At 45.1% G+C, this 21854-nt stretch overlaps 2 protein-coding genes across 3 annotated transcripts in view; both read right to left on the bottom strand.

The window, feature by feature from the left end:
- LOC144933533 (fermitin family homolog 2-like) overlaps nt 1-14697 on the bottom strand; it is a 29679-nt gene extending 14982 nt beyond the window's left edge. The window contains exons 1-2 of the mRNA XM_078858413.1: nt 14425-14697; nt 9486-9666 (exon numbers count right to left, since the gene is read on the bottom strand). Coding sequence (XP_078714539.1) covers nt 9486-9651 — 166 coding nt within the window. The 5' untranslated portion in view covers nt 9652-9666; nt 14425-14697. The remainder of the gene's footprint in view (nt 1-9485; nt 9667-14424) is intronic.
- Nucleotides 14698-19736: 5039 nt separating this feature from the next.
- The window catches only part of LRPPRC (leucine rich pentatricopeptide repeat containing), a 44521-nt gene continuing 42403 nt past the window's right edge, over nt 19737-21854 (bottom strand). For both annotated transcript variants that reach the window (XM_078858411.1, XM_078858412.1), the window contains exon 37: nt 19737-20876. In XM_078858411.1, coding sequence (XP_078714537.1) covers nt 20829-20876 — 48 coding nt within the window. In that variant the 3' untranslated portion in view covers nt 19737-20828. The remainder of the gene's footprint in view (nt 20877-21854) is intronic.

The following is a 21854-nucleotide window of genomic DNA, read 5'->3' as shown; positions in this document are numbered from 1 at the left end:
TCGCGTCTGGTGGGAGTTAACGTGTGGCCAATGTGGAAGAGTAGGCCAGGTACCCTCTAGAGGAGGCTCTCTGGAGCGCCATCGAGTGGAGGCTCTTCCGCTAGCATTGCTACGAGCCAGCAATTGCAGGGCTGAGCCTTCACCTCGTGTGACTACTTTCATGTTTACTATTCTGGTGGAAACTCTCCATCATTTCCTTGAAGAAAAGAGCGGAAATTCAGCTCATCAGAGTAAATTTCCCCATAACAGTGAATTACGGTGGACAATCGTCACAACGCGTTTCATGTCCATGGCGCACATTTTTCTCGGGCACAAATGACCGGTTAGCGCGGAGCCACGGTCACGCGTCGCTCGAAAGCCACGCGAACGAGCATAGGCGATGGAGCGAACGACAGCGTGGCCAAGGTATAGCAGTAGGTTTTTACCTTTTAAACTGGTACAAAACTGACTTATAAAGGTGTCAGTTTTGTACCAGTTTAAAGGGTAAAAACCTACTACTATATTTTGCCACTGGTAAAGGAGAGGTCTCATAGTGTAAAAGCGTGGCCAAGCTTGCAGCCCGCAGTCGGTGCCTCCTCGGTTAAAGCGCTAACCGTGCCAGGCTGCACGCACCCTGCAGGCGTGGAGAGGAGGGCCCCCCCCACCCCCACCACCACCACCCTGCCATGTGTGATGCGAGCAGGCCCTCCTCAGTGGGCGGCCACGTGTGTGTGCGGTCGGTTGGGCTCGGCTTCGCTTCCTGCTATGGCCATCTGCGCGAGGGGTGATAAGGCCGCCTTCTTGAGCAACAGCCGTAACCACAACACCGCTCCGAGTCCCATGCCCTCCACCGCACTCTCCAGCACCTATGTGTTGTGTCCGCACAGCCTGGGAACGCTCGGAACTGAAATGTATAAGGACATTGTTTATTTCAGGAAAGCCTCGTGCAGCCTCGACGCCCTTTTCAGGAGGTGTCCTGCTGAGTTGTCGCAGTAGGAGGCGGGAATTGCTGTGTGTGTTTTCCGCTTTAAGTAGTCTGCGAGTAATTTGACAAATTTGGACCGTGGCGTTGGCACGCAGTGGACTAATCTTCTTCACGGACAAAAATTGGTTAATTCACACTTAAATTGTGGAATTAAGGGTGCTTCGCTTGTTGTAGTATTTTGCGTAGTATGGCTGTTACCGCTATATGACTACAACTACAAATGTTAATTCAGCCCGAGGTGAGAACGATGCTTGGTTTAGTTGGTGGCTGGCTCCTACATTTAACCTACTTACAATTTTTTTTATCCCACTCAGGAAGTTAGTCATACTTTAGTGAATTGTATTGACTAATGCCTAGAAACAGAATGAAACTGAAAAGCAATGCTTGTTGAGTACAATTATGAATACAATAAATGAGTCATATTTAAATGCACCCGTTGCACTTTAAGTGCATCTATGTTATCATAAAAAAACATTTCATTTGTGAGTCAGGTTGGCCAGTCACAACACTTGAGTCGTTTTTCTCGTGCAGTGGATTGAGGGCTCCTGCAGCAACACGTTCAGTAGCTCAATGCTAATGTTGAGGTCTGCTGCCCACGACGAGAGAGCTTTAGAAGAGATGAGTTCGCGTAGTTTGGCTACTCCGCCTCCTTTGAAGGAGTGCAGACATTGAATTTTGACCTATGGATTGAAAAGGCAAGTTTGTGAAACGAAGACACATCTGGGTAACGCGAGAGGCACACATTGAGTTTTTGTTGGGGAAGTGTGGGACTTAACCGTGCTATTTCACGGGGTCTGTCTCGTACAGTACAAAGTGCAATTTGACCAATGCTAACCTCGCCATCTTCCGCATGGCGTTACATTTAACTGTGTCCAAGGCCACGGAGAGCAACTTCCACAGACACGTAGAGGTTTGCCGTGCGGTGCATTATACTGCATCAAAAACAAAACCAGTCCCCCAGTCTTGAAATGTCAAATGTTGCTGTTGGATATTATAGCTGTGGGCTGGTTACTCAACATTCCACCGTGGAGCACTTTCAACAAGGGAAGAAGATACTTTGCTTCTCAATAGGCTTTCGAAAAGCAAAAACAGGGACAAACAGTAACCATAGGGAGACTCACTTCTAAAAGCTGGGTCGGTACGTTTGTTAAATGTGGCAGAGGTTGTTGAGATTTGAAGCAGAAATGGGGACTTTTGTAAATGCAGAAGTGCATTCATAAAATACCCAAAAGCTGGATCAACTACCGCGTGACATAACAACCAGCTACAAGGCAAAACCACTGAGCCGTCCATTACCAAACGGTGTGATTGTTGTCGCATTGGCCACGTGCCCCTGTAAGGTGCACACTGAGCATGCACATGGGATCGCGATGACGCACGGCTAAATGAATGGTCCTACAACAAAACCAAAAAACTAATTGTGGGCTTTAAAAAAAAACGCTGCGGTACAGTAATACCCCGGTGTGTTCGTCAGGGGATGCATTCCTGAGAGGTGCAATGAATGTCGAAATTGACATAAATCAAAGCAAATGTACAGGGGAGGTGGAGGCGAAGGCCGAGACAATGGACACGAGAAAGGATGGACAATGTCGTCAGCGACGGTAGTGTGTGGTTCAGGCGACGCGAATCAGGTAGTGGTCTTTAAAAAAAAGAACGAGGACGTATTTGGGAAACGACGTACAAGGGGGAAACGTAAATCGGTCTATTACTGTAATTTATTTTTAGTATAATAATTCTGATAATGTACGTTTCTCGCATATGTAACCTTCGCGAATGTATTTATTTTGTCCAGTTTGCTTGCTCAAACTATTTATGCTTCGATATATTGGTCTGATATTATACACCGAGGGATTTTACATGTGGAGATACAGAACTCCGTTCTGCTCATATGTCTGTACCCAAAGGTTCTCTGATTCATGAGCAGAGTTCACGATCACATTTGAATGGGTGCTGCTGCTGCTTTCTGTCTATGATGTGATATAAACCATATCATGAATTATGTTTCATGAAAGCCAAGACGTGTGCGGTTTGGTTCCCAAAATGTCAGTGCATCGACATGCAGCCTTGACTGGAAAGGAGGCAGGGTTTTTCTGTAAACGCCCACCGATATTAGCGGGCAGTGCGACACGCTTGCTCCAAGCTCTTGTCTGGGACAAAATAGAACTTGACGCGATAATTCCATAGAGACTCGTTACCCGCACAGCGACGTCAGAAAAAATCCCTTGTTACAATTCCATCAATTCGTCATTGATTTGTATCTTTAAAAACAACAGCTTACATGTGAAAGGCAGGTGATCTCGCAGCCCGTGATGTTTTTACAGGGGCCATTGTGGTGACTGTATATGTGACATTTCGTACATGCATTAACCATGCATTTGATTCAAGTCACTATCTATGGCCGCGATTTGATTCAAAAATCGATTAATGTATCGTCTCCTCTTTAGCATCTCGTTTGTGGCGTTTGAAATAGTTCCGCCTGGTTTGTAAATTTTTGTTCACTCCATGGAGCCACATGTAGCATTCGCGTCATCATTTACGGCTCATTGTCAATCCACATGGCTGGATTAAGGCCACCACACGCCACGTTAGTTATGAGGGTTCGTTTTGACTATACTTCGCCAAGCTGGTCAGTGCGCGGTGAAACGAAGGACCCGGGACCGGTTCAGGTGTATGTATGTTGAATTGCTTCTGCACCGTATGTAGCTAATTGGAGGTGCGGGGAAGAACAAACTAAACACGAAAAGCAGTTCTAAAGAAATATGTTTTCAATATTTATTGAAAACTCATCACTGATATTAACCCTCGCCATCTGGAACACCATCCCACTGCACATTCGCAGCATCTGCTTTCAAGAGCTACTTCAAGGCCCCACCTCTGTCACATGGCTTTCGAGTGACACCGAGCTTGGCTCCGCATGCTACAAATCGCATTATTATTAGCCGTGCCAGGGAATCGAACTCTGGTGGCCGGGTTCATAGCGCTGCGCACTAACCACTGCGCCACCGCTCCACCCCAACATCACCATATCATGTCCAAAAGTAGCGAGCGATAGATTTCCCACAGGCACGATTCGATGCACGCATCGCGAGCATCTCTACAAATTGCCACGTGTCACAGCATCACCGCCACCCATAGCCGAGCGCCTGCACTGACCGAATAACACGTGACCCGGGCCACCAGCCACGTCGGCACAGAAGAGTCGGGTCCCAGTAGGCACGGAGGAAAAGACATCGCCTCGTTCCCTAATCATGGGTAATTATCCCACCGTTAGCACAGCAATCCATTCTCATGAATAACGTCACAGGCATCAACTGAAACGGTAATTGTGTGCGGTTTGGTTGGGAGAGTCTCCACCCACTGCTCATTGTTAGGTGCCTGCAGTTGCATTTATCAGTCAGAGGATAAGTAAACAGGAAAGGGTTCCGATCACAAGGGCGCCCAGCTCACGGCACGTGCGGCACTTGCACAACCACGTGGCTCTGGTAGAGGGATCGGCTCGTAATTGGAAGGGTGTGAGATAAAATCCCCGTTGGGGATTGACTCAACCCATCTCATCCCTCTGGGGTCGATGAAATGGGTACCGCTTTGAGTGCACACAATCGACGGTGGTTGTTCTAGGGATAGACTCGCCCCCGATATAGGATTGTGAAATTTCCACCACTGACTCAGGGCTGTAAATTGGACATGAACATTGCCTTAACGCACGTTTGAGCAGTAAAACGGTCAGTAAGCAAAGTCCACAGGTGCATGTAGCCAACCTAATTTTTTCAACACAGTTCACAAAGATACCTCATTGTCTAATAATAACAATCCATTATCCATACAGAGGAAGTGCTCTTGCCATTATTACCTGGCGACCCCATGAGTACTCTAACCATCCTTTTGCTGATGATACCCAACCGGTCCATTGTTTAAACAGATGCTCACTAGAAATATCAAGTCTCAAACGCCAACCAACCAATGTACATTTCACGTCCCTTTTGCCAATCCACTGCAGGATGAGTTCCTCCACATAGTGGTGCATATCATGGGAGTTATTTGACTCCATCTTAATTTTAGAGCTTTCGTGACTGCAGGAATTACTCTTTGGTTCTTTCGGTAAAGTCACGTATAAAGATAAAATAACAAATTAAATAATAGCATACGACGTTTCGATTGCAACACAAGCAATCATCATCAGGTATAAATGAAATAGCAACAAAAAATCTAAACAGAAAAACATATAAGCAGACTGTGTTACTCTCTCTCTCTCTCTGCCTGTGTTACTCTCTCTCTACGTATATTGGTGATATCTGTCTACTTATATGTCTGTCTATAGTTTTCTGGTTAGATTTTTTGTTGCTATTTCATTTATACCTGATGATGATTGCTTGTGTTGCAATCGAAACGTCGTATGCTATTATTGAATTTGTTATTTTATCTTTATACGTGACTTTACCGAAAGAACCAAAGAGTTAATTGACTCCACTTCGCCACGCTGGCCAGTGCGGGTTGGTGAAAGCCCCACAACCGTCTATGGCAACCCGGCATGCACTACGGGAGGCTCAACCCTGCTAGGCTTCCGAGAGCTGACGTTCGGGCACTTTCTGAGTGATATGGTCAAGCGTCGAAAGGCATCCGACAATTATTTTACGTGAAAGTGGAATTCCATTTTCTGGAACACCTCGTGACGCTTCTACATTAGTCCAACGTCGAGTTGGTGCCAATTTTTTGTTAACATTTCACTCTTATTTAAACGTAAAAAGAGGCAAAAGTGCTACCTGCTAATGCCATTGCTGGCGAAAGGGCCTCCACTACAAATGCCCTCTCTAAAGAGGGCATTTTTGTCGACTCTTCCACGTTAGCCAGATGTCTTCAAAACGTGTCGGGGCACCCACACATCACCCCTGCACCACAAGCCAACTGCCGCTTGACTAACTTTGGTGCGCCCATTTATACTGCTGGGTGGACCGAGGCAGGGGCATTCAGGAAACTTGCACCGTCTCGCTTCAACTGCCGTGCCATGAGATGTTACCAGTGACCTCCGGATTACAAAGCAAGTGTCTTGACCATTGCACCACGTGTGGTTTACTCGACAGCATCTTTCACGGCTCTCAAGTGGCACATCTCTGCACATCCTGGAAGGGGCAGAGGTGCGGCGCGTCTCTTTATGTCCCGCACAACGTGCTGTCTGCAGCCTGTGTCTGGGGGTTGTTCGTCCCACCCCTGCCCACAAAAAAAAACCAACTTGACTCCCCGTAATTCCATTCTGCTGACAGTGTCAATACTCGCTTCCTCGACAAAGGCGTTTCCCACCGATCGCAGCCGATAACTCCGTTTGGCCGGCACCACCGTCGTGTTCGGCCAGCTGTTGTTTATCTTCTTGGTTTTTTCGGTAAAGTCACGTAGAAGGGAAGTAATAAAATAATAAAAATAAAACATAAAACAAATTTTTATTTTTTTATTTGTATTATTTTATTACTTCCCTTCTACGTGACTTTACCGAAAAAACCAAGAAGATGAATTCCTGCAGTCACGAAAGCTTTAAATCGAAATTCAGCTGTTGTTTGTCAAATCGTCTGCAAATATCCTCCGTGGTTAACTACCGACCGACTGGCCAGAGAAGTCGAATTGTGTGGGTGGCTGTCTTTTTTGCTTGAGCACTTATAACTGTGACCAGGAATGTGGAAACTCGCTCGGTAACTTTACATTCTCAAAGTCCGTTTAGTTGCTCAACGTGAATAAAGTGTGTGTCGGTGAGTATGTGCATTATGAGCTCGCACTCATCACACACAAAGAGCTTGCCACATATGAACCACAACACCTTACCGATCTCGTCAAGCGGCACAAACGATCACGCGAACTCCGGTCATCCTCACAGCGGCTTTTCGCGAGCCATCGAACAATGACGGCCACTGCATCGCGCGCTTTCAGATGCACTTCTTCGGCCATCTGGAACCCTCTTATTTCTGATATTAGGAAGCCACTGGAGCTATGCACTTTAAAATCTAGATTGAAACTCATTTCTTGAAAACTGCTTTTTGTGGATAGTTTGCTGTCCTTCCCCCGCACTTCCCATTAGCATGGTTGGATACGTACAGTGCGAAAGAAGTTCAACATACATCCATACATAACTATCCCTTTCTCAATCGACTACTGAATGTGGGCCTCCCCGTGGAAGTGTGGGCCGCAGAGGTTAATTGAACATTCTTTCACCCGGCAGGTTCGTGCGGGTTCGTAAAGGTGGGGGAGCATAAATGCGCAAGCATATAAAGTACACTTCAATGCCCTCTGCTATCCACCACATCACCCCGCAGCCCTACGACATCCTGTGGGTGCGTTGTCAATCATACCCAGGGGTCGACAACCGAAATAAGACAATTTTTTTTCCCAAATTCGGAAACCCCCCCTCCCCCCGCAATATTTCAAGAGCTGCCAATGCACGTGAACCCGAGATGGTCCTTCATAGAATCACGAAGCCGTCCTTCATGTGCCCTCAGATTGCCGACCCCTGCCCTAACCCAAGTGAGCACTATGCCTGTTCAACTCGGCTTGGCTCATGATACCAGGTGCATTCCCGTGCCATTTGGCCTCAGGACTCGCGTGAAGCAGAATGAATGAACGGTTTGGGCAGCGAGCGAGGCAGCCTGGAGCTGAAACCTGCCACGGCACGCACGGCGGTTCCTGCCAGCTCCTCGTCGCCGCCGCCGCACCGCACGCAGCCGAGTCACCGGGGAGACGGGCTTTGCCGCTTTTTGTGCCGACACTTCTTTAAAAAAAAACACATTCGTTTAAGGGACTCGAGAAATTTCACAAAAACTAAGTTTTCATTGATACTATTGACAGCGTGTAACAATGATAATTGTTTTTTTACCCTTCTATCTGGCAACAAAACTGACACCTTTTTACAAGGAGTCATGTTTGCATAGACCGCAATACCTGCAGTCATAATACAAACAAAAGACATAACTCTGATAATGTGCACTGTCCTTGAAGTTGATTGGTCCACACCCGAGACAGTTTTCCTTAGAGCCTAGTCTCACATGGGTTGGACCAGATGGCAAATGAGGTTCCCATAGAGCGTGTAACAATGCTTCCTCTTGGAATGTGCTGTTTAGATACATAGATGGGCGGGCCCACTGAGCTATGTGGTTCTTTTTCAGAAGCCACCTGGCCACCAATGATAGCCCAACGAAGTGGCTTATCATCGTGTGGAAATGTATAGCAGCCAAATACTCTAAACGCATGTTGCTAAATGTGGAGGTAAAAAACGGAGGACCCAGAGAAAAAACCCACGTGACCACGGGGAGAACGTGCAAACTCTAAATAGACAGGCGTCAGGGTCGGGATCAAACCCACGTCCTCCTGTATACCAGGCGAGGTAGTTAACATCTCGCCACCGTGGTGCCCAGTAGTGTATCGTGTACTGATGACAATAAGTTGGGGACCCAAGAATATTCGTTTTATATAACATACTGTGTATGGTTCTTCCTGAGAGGCGTAAGGTTTGTAACGATGCACAATACCCCTCCACCCTCCTGCACCCCGCTAAATAAAATCGCACGAATTCAGGGCGACGATTTGACTCAAGAATCTATACTTTCGTCGAGTATCCACGGTCTCGTTTGTATTGTTTCTCGTTTCTTCTGTCGACTCATGCCATTTTGTCTTACTCCATTAGCCTACATTTGAGAACATGATTTGCATATAATTTACATACAATGGGGGGTGGGGACACTGATTCTTACACGTCAATTTGATGTGTGTGTTGTCCATCTTTAAGAATCGAAAGTAAACAATGAATCGCTCCATTGTTACTCCCCTAATGAAGCGTCACCGAGAATCTTCCATTCGTAGTCTTACAAAGTTACACGCAAATAGTCATCTACCATGGCATACGCTCACGCCAGCAACAACATCCACATCTGTATGCTACTCGAAAAAAAAAATAAACAAAGATCGAACAACAACCGACGTGTTGTTTATTGCAACTATTGCAAGTGGAAGGGGATCGGTTGTGCAGCGGTTAGCACCACTGCGCTATGAACCCAGTGACTTCAATTCCTGGGTAACATCAGGGGTGAAGTGACATCTGAACTGATAGTGGGAAACTAACCCCCCCCCCAACGCTCCACCCCACCTTCAATAACTCACGCTCACCTGCTTGGCGATGTATTGTTCAAATAACCCCCAACGACTGACCCAGGTCACTATCACTTGGTTAAATGAGATAAACCTGAAACTTGAACATGGCAGTGGATTTATAAAGGGCTGTAACTTAAGCGAGCGGAATGTTTTGGTTAAAATCGAGTTGCCATGGCAATATAAAAACAAGAACATCGTCGTCCAATCGTATTGGACAACAATCTGCATTATTGGTTTGCGGCTACGCGAGCGGAATTCTTGTCGAGACACATAGTTGTCACGCTTACATTTCTTCACGCAACAATTTTTGCTCGTCGCAGCCGGGCAACGGTGCAAACCCTTTCCGCCGCTGCGGCGCTCGTTCCGCGTTCTTGGCGCAGGCCATCGCGACACTCACCGGCGGCCTGTACGATCCTGAGGATGAGGCCGCCGATGTGTAGGTCCCCCTTGAGCCGCACCGTCACGGGGCGCTCCACGTCCGTGATGGTCACCGACAGCTCCCAGCTGCCGTCCGCCAGGTGCCCGTCCGCCGTGCGGATCCCGTCCTTTTGGTGCTTCGACATCGTCAACGCCGCTTTCTGCCAAGCCACGAAACGGGACGGTGGTGAGACCGCCGACCAAGCCTCCACTCCGCTGACGGGGTGCGCCGATAGATTTTTTCACAGACCGTTCGACTGGAGCGGAGGCACACGCCTGTTCTCGTTTTTGGACACAGCCCTCAGGACGTTTGCACTTGGGAGGTTTTGAAGGGTGGTTCATCCAAATATGGCATCGGGAAAACGAATTGTCAGCCCACTCTTTGGAAGAGTGCACGACTCTAAAACCGTCTAGCCCTTTTGTCAATCCGCTGCTGCAAGAGGGCATCCCCACTTCGTATAGATTGTGGGAGAGGGGGGGTTATTTGACCATACTTCACCACGCTGGTCATTGCAGGTTGGTGAAGGTGGGGAATAAAGATGTTGGAGTATTGCTCGAGACTGGCGTTTCGCACTCAGAATGCGTGGATGCGACATGTCCCTATTGGGGCAGATGAACTGCCCACTGGAGGCAGTTCATAAAGCAAATTGCCCGACCAAATCTTCGTGGCATCTGAGTGATCTTCGCTTGTGTGTGCGTGGGGTTTTCTTATGCTACTCCAGTTCCATTCCATACGGAAGCAAATAATAAAAAAGGAATTGCGCAAACATCCCATGTAGAGCCCTCGTGAAAATATTCTTGATACTGTACTTGGACTGGTCCGGAACACGTGTGCTTGGTTCTGAAAGCACACGTGTTCCCAGTGGCCAGGAAACAAGTGGCCACGAATAGCACAACATCTCAGATACGTCATCTTTGGACCGTTATATGAAGCGCTCGTGTTTTATGACGTTAATTATAGTCATCTTTGTTTTAGATGCCAATATCGGTTTCAAACAAAGTAGACATCAGTGCACATTGCAAGCGAACGGGAACTGTACAGGGGCAGCGAGCAACAGGAATAAAAAAAAATAAAAAAAGGAATGAAAAAAGAAACTCGTCACGACCTCATCGGCGAACGCTGACTGACGCGCATTAACGTAATCGAAGGTTCAAGTTCTTGGAGTGAATGCCACCACCTACATCCGATTAGACTAGGCAGTCCGGACGGTAAGTTGTACAATTGATGACGCTACTTCACATGAATCACTCGCGTGCTAATAAATGAGGGTAGTCAGCAAAGCAAAGCAAACACTGCCGTCCATGCAAAACACATCAGGGGATGGAATTTCATCAACTCATTGCTGGGACGATGCTGGGAAGTCACAACAAGGCCAAGGGATGAACTGAACCATCAATAAATGTAGCTCGTCTCTATGGGCAATGTTATGGGGCATAACAACCTGTGACAATTCATCAAGCAGTCATCATCATCGTTATCACAGCTCACGAGTAAACATGCCAAGGTCGGGGCCAACAACGTTGGCATGTGTCCCATGTTTACTGGGCCTCTCTTGTCGTGATGCATGTACAACCAATGATTCTATAACCATTTCTAAAAATTAACCCGTAAAAACAAAGTTTTTCACTATAAATCCTTTATATGCGTGGCGGCTAGAGTCCTCTCGTCCTCTGGCTTGATATGGCTGCCACCTATGGGTCAGATGATTGTCTGCCACCATTAAGCAATTGGTAATTAAATATAATTTATTTTTTCCTAAAAAGTGTAAAATTTTGGAAAAAAAATTTTACGAAAATAAATTGTCACGCACAACGAGCCTGTGTGCAAAATGTCAGCTCGATTAGATCACGGGAAGTGGGTTAAAAAACGACTGAAAGATTTGCACGGTCGTAAGCGCGCAAGCAAGCAAGTGAACTTAATATAAAGGATTTTAAAATACCGTGTCAGCTCTTAAATGCCGTTTCAGTTGTTCCATAACGTTTCAGCGAGTTCTCCAAAAAGCCGCAAGATTCCTTGACTTGGAGATTGCGAACGTGGTCGATTCTAAAATGTGTTTTAGAATACCCACACGTCCTCGTTTCATCTTGTTTACGTGTTTGGATTTGACTCTTGTCAGAATGCTAAGGTTTTTTTTTTTACGGTGCTTAACATGTAGGCTTTCGCGACCAATATTACTATTATAATGAGCAAAGAATGTCTGTGTGTCCCGCGCGTGACGTCACTCCACATGCCGCACCCCTCTTCCCCCGTCATTAATATTCATGAGCGGGTGGATTTTTACACTCACGCAGAAGGTCGAGCGGAAATATTTTTTTTCGCAAATTCGCTTTAAGTTTGACGCTTCTTTATTGGAAGTGAATCTAATAAATAATTATACGCAGCAACAAAGTAGATTTGGTGTCTTTGTGTCTTCAGCACTTGAGACAAAAGGTAATTCTAATTTATGCTTCTACATTATGGTAAAATAGACATTTCTCTTTGATTTTAAAGACATTGTATCGATTTCCAATTTTTTCAACCCCAGCGACCGAAAGCAGAAGAGAATAAAGTATCAGAGCAGTGAATTTGAACAAATTGAAGGTCAGTTTAGCTACAGTGCCATGAAGTGAGGTGTTTTATGACTTCGTTTTGTGCCAGATTCACTGCCATTAATACAGTGCTACAGTGAACTGCAGTGAAGTGTTTAATGACATACTTTTGTGCAAGATTCACAGCCATTAAATTTACACAAGATACACATTATACTCTGCTCAATTTTTTCGTAAATATTACAGCTTCCGTCCTAGGACGGGCAAAGAAGCTAGTTATTCATAATAAAGGTTTTTTGGGTTAGATCGCGTAAGTATTCATGTGTCGTAACCCTCCACCGCCCGAGACAGCCTGTAAGGTTTTCCACTTGAACAAAACGCGTCAATTAGTGACGACTTCTGCCCCTTACTGGCTGCTGTGTGGGCTGGTGCAGGGTTACGACACATTTATGCTTAGGCGGTACAACCCAGAAACCACTATGGGGACAATCTTAATTTGGGAGCTTTCGTGACTGCAGGAATTATTCTTTGGTTCTTTTCGGTTAAGTCACGTCTAAAAATAAAATAATAAATCAAAATAAAACAACACATTACGACGTTTCGATTGCAACACAAGCAATCATCATCAGGCATAAAAGAAAATAGCAACAAAAATCTAACTAGAAAACTATAGACCAACATACACGCAGACAGACATCACAACGGCACACATAGAGAGGAGTATACAGGCACACGAAAATTAAATAACCTAGTAAAATATTGAAATGTGATGTAATACAACACAGAGAGTCGGTTAACACACAATTAACGCATGGCCTGGTAGTCAACCAGGTAGTCAACCAGGCCATGCGCTAATTGTGTGTTAACCGACTCTCTGTGTTGCCTGATGATGATTGCTTGTAATACAACACAGAGAGTCGGTTAACACACAATTAACGCATGGCCTGGTAGTCAACTAGGTAGTCAACCAGGCCATGCGTTAATTGTGTGTTAACCGACTCTCTGTGTTGTATTACATCACATTTCAATATTTTACTAGGTTATTTAATTTTCGTGTGCCTGTATACTCCTCTCTATGTGTGCCGTTGTGATGTCTGTCTGCGTGTATGTCGGTCTATAGTTTTCTAGTTAGATTTTTGTTGCTATTTTATTTTATGCCTGATGATGATTGCTTGTGTTGCAATCGAAACGTCGTAATGTGTTGTTTTATTTTGATTTATTATTTTATTTTTAGACGTGACTTAACCGAAAAGAACCAAAGAACACTATGGGGACCTCATTTGCCAGTAAAAATATGATAATTGGTTTATTACCCTTCTATCTGGCAACAAACCTGACACCTTTTTACAAGGAGTCATGTTTGCATAGACCGCAATACCTGCAGTCATAATACAAACAAAAGAACATAACTCTGATAATGTGCACTGTCCTTGAAGTTGATTGGTCCACATCCGAGACAGCTTTCCTTAGAGCATAGTCTCACATGGGTTTTGGCGTCATCTGGTCCAACCCATGTGAGACTAGGCTCTAAGGAAAGCTGTCTCGGGTGTGGACCAATCAACTTCAAGGACACTGCACATTATCAGAGTTATGTTCTTTTGTTTGTATTATGACTGCAGGTATTGCGGTCTATGCAAACATGACTCCTTGTAAAAAGGTGTCAGTTTTGTTGCCAGATAGAAGGGTAAAAAACCAATTACAACCCAGAAACCTTTAATATGAAAAATGGCACTGCGTTAATGTGGTTACGTGGAAAGTGAATTCATGATATTTGGGGCGCACTATTCTTGTTTGTGTTGTTGACAACTGACCTCACTTCCCACCAACGTGGTGTCAATCTCCGGCGTGAGCTCGCCTGCTCACGAACGAATTCAATGAAAGTGAAACTCAATGAGCGCTCCAAATTCGTTGACCGTGTCGTTTGCCACTCGACAACTACAGCGAGAAAGGCCATTTAACGACACACGTGGGCAATCTCATTGTCCTCGCGCGAACTTGCTGGGGAAAGTAGTAACCACGCCCGGCCGTCTTTGTATCCCCAATTCTGATGTTTCTACAAACCGCCCCGGATTACCAATTTAATGCCGAGTCCAGACATCACCGCTGAACACACAAATCCACACGCACACATTTGAAGACAGCAATTAACGTGCTTTACGGTGAAAGTGCGTACCTTAACGAATGTAATGCGAGAGACATCTTAAAACAAGGCTGAGAGAAGCACACAGTTCACATGACACAACATTCCTCACGGCCACCAAACAGACAGCATTCCTCTTCATCCAAGACGAGACACACGCGGACATAGCCTCCAGCCAGCGCAGCACTTTGCAAGCCCGACACTTGCCAGCAAAACGCGACGTCTACGACGCCCGCAACAGCTTCTTTACCTTCTTCTCTGCCCGTTGCTTCTCGAATTGACTTCGTTGCAAGGTGATCACTCTGTCGGTCGCCTTCCACCACCACCAACACCACCACCACAACCAAGCAGCAGCAGTAACACCGACAGTGACTCTTCTCTGTTGGCAGCCTGAATGAAGCTCCCGCTCCTCTTCCTCTCTCTCTCTCGGGGGGAGGAGAGACAACTAAACGGATGTGTGTGTGTGCTTAGTATGGCGCAACAAAACAAGGGTGGGTTTTTTTATTTTAACAAACGGGGGGAGGGGGGGTGACACGGAAGGAGGCTTGGCTAAGAAACCTTTGGCGAACGGAGACTGCGGCTCGGCACCGCTTGCACCACGCCCCAAACCGAGCACCACCACCACCAACATCACCACAACCATCACCACCACCACAACCACCAACATCACCACAACCACCACCATCATCATCGCCCCACCTCCTCCTGCTGCAGAGGAATCCCGCCACTCACCACAAACACAGAGATCCCCCACCCCTCACCCTGGTACCGTCTAGCCTTGAACAGACGACTAACACGTGGCAGGCTTTCGCGACCAATATCGTCCATAATAGAGGTGGCCATTTTTGGGGTTAGATCGCGTCAATATGTAAATGTGTCGTTAAAACCTGCCACCACCCGACACAGCCAACTAGTGAGGGTTGTCACGTAAACAGAACGTGGCCAATTCGTCACTAGTACAGCACACCGGTGTAGTGTATAGTGTAGTGTATACTAGTGTATTGTGTATAGTAGTGTATAGTGTAGTGTATTGTGTATAGTAGTGTATAGTGTAGTGTATAGTGTAGTGTATTTTGTATAGTAGTGTATAGTGTAGTGTATAGTTTAGTGTATAGTGTAGTATATTGTGTATAGTAGTGTATAGTGTAGTGTATAGTGTAGTGTATTTTGTATAGTAGTGTATAGTGTAGTGTATAGTGCAGTATACTAGTACAGCACACCGGTGTGTTGGAGAGCCAAGCCACAACATTTACAATCTGAGTACGACGTTTCGCCAGTAATTGCAACGAGCTTCATCAGGCGACAGCCAGATCTGGCTGTACTGCACTAGCGACGAATTGGCCACGTTCTGTTTACGTGACAACCCTTACGAGTTGGCTGTGTCGGGTGGTGGCGGGTTTTAACGACACATTTATATATTTACGCGATCTAAACCCCCCAAAAAGCCCACCTCTATTATGAACTTTAACAGACTGTTGGGGGAGAGCAAGTGGTGTTAGTCAGCAAGCAGCGCCTATGAAGGCCGGCACGCGTACCTGTCAAGTACCCATCAAGGATCCGTCAAGTAGCCGTCAAAGCCACGCGGTTTGGCCCGTGTTCTTGCACGGGGGAATTTGAGTTTTCAGGTCCATTCGGCGTACGGGGCCTTTCCCCCCCCCCTCCATCCCTTCCATACTTCACCAACACTCTCGCAGGGCGGTTGAAGTTTGATCAAACGACGACGATTTCCTCCCCCCCCCGCCATGGCCGGGCACGGCTGGGTCTTCATCCCCAGCAGTTGATTGACAGCATGGGCTGACAACCATAATCATAATTCCACAATAGCTGACAACCCATACGGTTTACCTCGTATTCTTCTTGTACAGGGAAATTGAGTAAAAAAAGAAATGTCTTCATTGTTTGTGTTTCTCCCTTGTTCATGGGACTTTGTAGAACGAACGTTGATATTTATAATGGGTACGGGATGACCAATACGGTCTGAATTGGTCTGTAATAATGTAGGGCACTGATAACGGGCATGGCAACGGTGCACGGAGGGGTGGGTGGCCAGCAACCACGCCCGGCCGCCTTTGTCTCTCCCCAGTGGCGACGTTCACTGCACACGGCACCGGGTACTCAATTGAGGCTGAGTCGACCTAGGGGGGAGGCCCATGACCGTTTCGGATAATCGTCACCGGTGTTGGTGGCTGTGAGCGGGAATCGAACTCGCTTTGCTCGGGGCTACACGACCGCTCATCATCACCACCACCGGATTATAAGACGCACCTCCTCCAAACGTGTGCCTAGTTTTAAATAAATTCAGTACACCACCACCACCGTCTTCACAACACCAGGCGAATTTGATGATTTCCGTGTTTTCCGGATTACAAGACGCCCCGGATTATAAGACGCAGCCCCTCCAAACGTGTCTGTCGATAGTTCTAGAAACACGGCCTCTCGCACTTAACGGATTGTACAATGCACACCCCCAACTTTGGATACAAAATACAGAGAGGTGTGGGAAATGCGTCTCACAGTCGGTAATTGTTGCAAGTTTGCATTCAACAATCGATCCTTTTCAAAGTTGTTGTCGGTACCCTAGTGAATGCAGCGACCACACGGGTGGATGCAGGGATAGTCACATCAATCAATTACAAACAGCATATGTAGCCAATGTAGATGTTACTAACTGTACTACCGTTTTGTCAATTCACTGCGGGATGATGGCCGACTCAACTCCGAGAAGGTCGTGGGGTTAGGAGTTATTTAACCATACTTCACCATGCTGGGCAGTGCGGGTTGGACTGAAGGAGAGGAGCAGAGACGTGGAGTGCAATTAACTTTGCTGCACTGCCCTCTGCTGTCCATAACGTGTCATCGCAGCACCATAGAACAACCTTGCTACCCATCCGACATTCTTAGGTTTTTTCGGTAAAGTCACGTAGGTAAAAACATTAAAATGAATAAAAGTAAAATAAAATAAAAATCACGTTTCGGAGGCAACACAAGCTTCCGTCTTCAGGTGGAGCCGTCACAGCCACGACAGCTGTATCAAGTAAATGAGAGATTGCAGGAGCTACCACTCCGTTTATATAATGGTTGGAGAGGGGGGAAGGGCCAAGTACAGCACACTTTTTATTCATATGGTAAGGTGAGGCTTAACAGGGTGAGCCTTTGTTATGATTTGTGACAACTAAACATGGTGAACATGGTAAACCTGTAATAGTTGTCTGTCAAATAATAAATAAGATTGGTCAAATAAGTGTAGTTAAATCTTTTTTGCATGGTTAATCACATCTTTCCAATGATTACTCAGTTTGTAACCATCATCAAGGTTGAAATTATGTCTGTGTTTGTATATTTGTATGGCTTCGTGTACAAACCTTTGATGGTAGCCAGGAGGTTTGCAGAGAACCTTGGTCTCGGAAAAGACAATTTCATGAGAGCCCACCGAGTTGTAGCAATGATCGGCAACGGCCGAAGAATCAGTTCTGCCGTGTTTCAGATCTGACTTGTGCTCGCGGACACGATCAGAAACATGACGTTTCGTTTCTCCAATGTAGCAATCACCACAAATGCAACTCAATTTGTAGACTCCAGGATACTGTAAGTCAGGAACGACATCCTTCACAGATGGAATCAGATCACGGATTTTATGCACTGTACTGAATCGGACTTGGATCTTATGTTTGTTTAGAATTTTGGAGATCTTTTTGGTCACGCCTGCTATGTATGGTAACGTGATAGTTTTGGTCGGAGTTTCATGTGGCTGTTTCTGTGGTGGGAGAAACAGCTTGGCGGATAGTGCGGTCAGAGTATCCGTTCATCCTGAGGGCCCGATGTACATGTCTCAATTCACCGGCCAGGTGGTGTTGGTCAGAAATGCCATGGGCTATGTGGTATAGCGTTTTGATTAGAGAATTCTTTTGAGATGGGTGGTGGTGGGAATCCGGTTTCAAGTAGGAATCTGTGTGGGTGGCTTTCCTGTAGACAGAATGTCCCAAGGATCCGTCAGGCCTCCTCTCAAAAAGAATATCCAAGAATGGTAGTTTACCGTCTTTCTCCACTTCCATGGTGAATCTGATGGATGGGTGTCTAGAATTTGTGGTCCAAGAAGTGGTTCAATGCTGGGAGGCCATGTGGCCAGATGACGAAAGTGTCATCCACATACCTCTTCCACAGGGAAGGACGCAGGGTGGATGTCTGGATGGCGTCTGATTCAAACTTTTCCATGAACATGTTGGCTATAACTGGTGACAAGGGGGAGCCAATAGGAGTACCCTCATTCTGTTTGTAGAAGGTGCCATTATTTTACCAGGTAAAGCCCACCACACAAGCACTTGACAGGCTCAACTTTGCTTAGATTCAGATCTAACGAGATCAGGCACATCTCGGATGCTTCGGTCAAAGGCTCTGATAAAAAAAAGTACATTCTTAAATTAAGTGAGTTAATCTCAGTTGTCATCAATGACTGCACATCAACAAAATCATGATGGGTCCTCAATAACGAATATTTCAGCTTTGGGCCTCTGGGAACATTACATTTGGGTTTGATTTTCGGTCATCAAATACCTCAAACAATAGGGCGTGTGAGAATGTTTCACTGCCTAGTGTGGATAAGGTGCAATTGAATGCATCCCAGATGTAGTTCTGCCGTGTCATCTTCCAGAGGCTGTTCTCTACCATGGGCTGTTGCACTCTTTTACTCTTTGGTTTTGTCGGTAAAGTCACGTAGGTAAAAAAGAGAAAATAAATAAAATCACGACGTTACGGAAGCAACACAAGTAATTTTGCTGGAGCAGTCAACACCTGATGACGGTTGCTTGTGTTGCTTCTGAAACGTCGTGATTTAATTTATTTTCTCTTTACCTACGAAAACTTCAAATCTAGGATGTTGCACTCTTTATTGCGGAGAGTTCTGAAAGGATATTTCCTCATCGGATAAGATCTCACTCATAGCACGATAGGCGCACTGTCTATGGCAATGAGATCATTATAACCGTTTGATGTCTGACACGAGGCTATCGGCTATATTCATACAAGGCTGCTGGTGGATATTCTACATGGCACCTGAACCACTCACTGGATTGCTCGTTGGATTTTTGTCGGGATGCTTGCAGTTTCAGTTAAAACTGTTTTGTAACACGGGAGCATCAGCCACAATTTATCTACTGCTGGATGAACATTTCACCAAGCATTGCAATATCTCACCTCTCTGTAATACACCCGAGCGAGCCGATTGCATGTATTACACTGGTCAACAACAAAAACATTTTTTCCTTTAGACTAATTTCAGGGTGCCAATTCCAAATCTTATCTCAGATTTGCTCTATTACATCTCATTTTTATGCTATCGTAATGTTTGTTTACAGACCTTGTCCTGGTATACAGCCAAGTCGACTGAGGGAAGAGCTCCAGGACAGGTTAAGATGCGATTTGCCACTGATGCTGTTGATGACCAATAATCAAATCCAGGTCACCATGAGGATTGTACCACATCGCACAAACCACTGCACCACCGCTCCCCACATGCAGCTCACACACGCAGCACACATTAATACGATACAGCCAGGAACCAACGGGTGCTGGAAAGCAGTGATCATGTGTTCAAAATTGTTTTTATTTTGTCACCATTCATATACACATACAATATACCGTTGAGCCATCCCTTCCTTGCCTGTGACATTTACAATATTTAACCTGCAGCCATACTGGCTATTCATAATAAAGCCTATCTGTTAACTCACAATGGCTACAATGGCAATGTTGCACAAACACCACAAGAGTAGCATACACCGACTCTCGAGGTAAATGCAAACTAACGCGACAGGCGCTGAGCTCTTCCTTTGCACTCAACTTTAAATGAACACGTGCAAGGGATGGGGCACAGGCAGGCAGTGATGTAAAATCAAAGGAACACATTGATTTCACCGTCACAATCAACAATCGCTGCCTTCAAAATGAAAACTTACCAACAAGCCAAAGTTTTGGGTAACAACCCTTTCCCGGAGCAAAAGGGTGTGCAAAGCAGAAATCTCATTATCTTCAGCGCAAACAAGCAACTGTAGTCTTTAGACAGGTCACTTTGAAGGAATGCCCAAATGCACAGGCTATCAACTGATACAGAAACAATGTCAAGAAAGTGTAACACTCTCAGCAGAACAATATCAAATGTAGGGATGTGCATGAATGACCAAAGATTGACACGCTCCAAGTATTTAACTACAGCACTGTCTTGGCAGTTCTCTCGCTACATGTTTTTTTCACCTGATAACGATTGCTTGTGTTGCTATCGAAACGTCGTGATAATTTTGTTCTTTTTCTATCTACAAGGCTTTACCGAAAGACCCAAATAATAATGACTGTCTTAAGTGTTTTTAACCATAAGACGAAGTATAAATACTGCGGAATTTGGTTATACATGATATGACATTTCAGCTCGTTTTTTTTTAATAGATTCTAGCAAGACTTGTATTGTAACTATCGATTAAAAACACAAATTACCCATTAAATATACCTGCCAGTGCACAATGTAATTAAATAACTTGTCTTGATATTCAATTGTATGGTCAAAATATCCTTGGCTCAGCCTCTGAACATACAATCAAAGTTATAAAAAAAACACACACCTTACTTCCAACAGTATAGTTAGATTACTGTAAAATGCATATATATTTACTGATGTGCTTTCTTCGCTTGTGTTACATAGTATTCAAACGATTCCTGCAAGACAAAATGAAAACAGGTGAAATAAAAAGTGTTTTAAGAAATATGTATTAATCCCTCTCATGCAAGTGAAAAGCAACGTGCCAAAGTTTCTCAAAAATATAATAATCCATGTATATCTACGTGCTATAACATGAATCAAAACAATAGAACATGAATGATACTGTAAATGCATACCCTTTAAAAAAAATTGTAATCCACACCAAGACATATTTACATGCTCATTTTTTATATGATTTTTTAGTATAATAAATAATACTTTTAAATAATTATTAAAAGGATAACCAACGCGTTTATTTTTCTATTTAACGTTAAACATGTTTTTAAATATAACTACAGAGCAGTCATAATTAATAGCAGTCCACCATCGGGGACCTGACACATCAGGTGTTAAAACAACTGAATTTGCTGATAATTTAAAATGGAATGTAAATATGGGTGACAATATCTAGCACAATGAAACTGTTCAAAGTAAACATTTAAATACTTCGATGTTTTCTGCCAGCCGAGTTGCCTTGAAAAATAGCTTCTGGGCTCAATGGGCTTCACTCTGGAAATATAGTTCTGATTATGATTTTTAAATACAAAAAAAATGGCTACTACTTCCACACTAAACTATATTTTTTCCAGGTAAGGCCCACTCAGCTATATAGCTCTTTTTCAGAAGCAACATAGCCACAAATGATAGCTCAACAAAGTGGCTTATGCGGAAATTTATAGCGGCCAAATACTCGAAACATGCATTTCAAAATGTGGAAGGAAAAACACAAGGACCTGGCAAAAAAATCTATGCGACCACGGGGAGAACATGCAAACTCAGCAGGCGTCAGTGGTCGGGATCAAACCCACAACCTCCTGTATACCAGGCGAGGTAGTTCACATCTCGTCATCGCCACGGGGAGAACATGCAAACTCAGCAGGTGTCAGTGGTCGGGATCAAACCCACAACCTCCTGTATACCAGGCGAGGTAGTTC

This window comes from Lampetra fluviatilis, chromosome 7 (genome assembly GCF_964198595.1).
Source record: "Lampetra fluviatilis chromosome 7, kcLamFluv1.1, whole genome shotgun sequence".
In the NCBI taxonomy this organism is placed as follows: domain Eukaryota; kingdom Metazoa; phylum Chordata; class Hyperoartia; order Petromyzontiformes; family Petromyzontidae; genus Lampetra; species Lampetra fluviatilis.
Note: the sequence above shows the minus strand (reverse complement) of the source record. Positions and strands in the feature narration are given on the sequence as shown.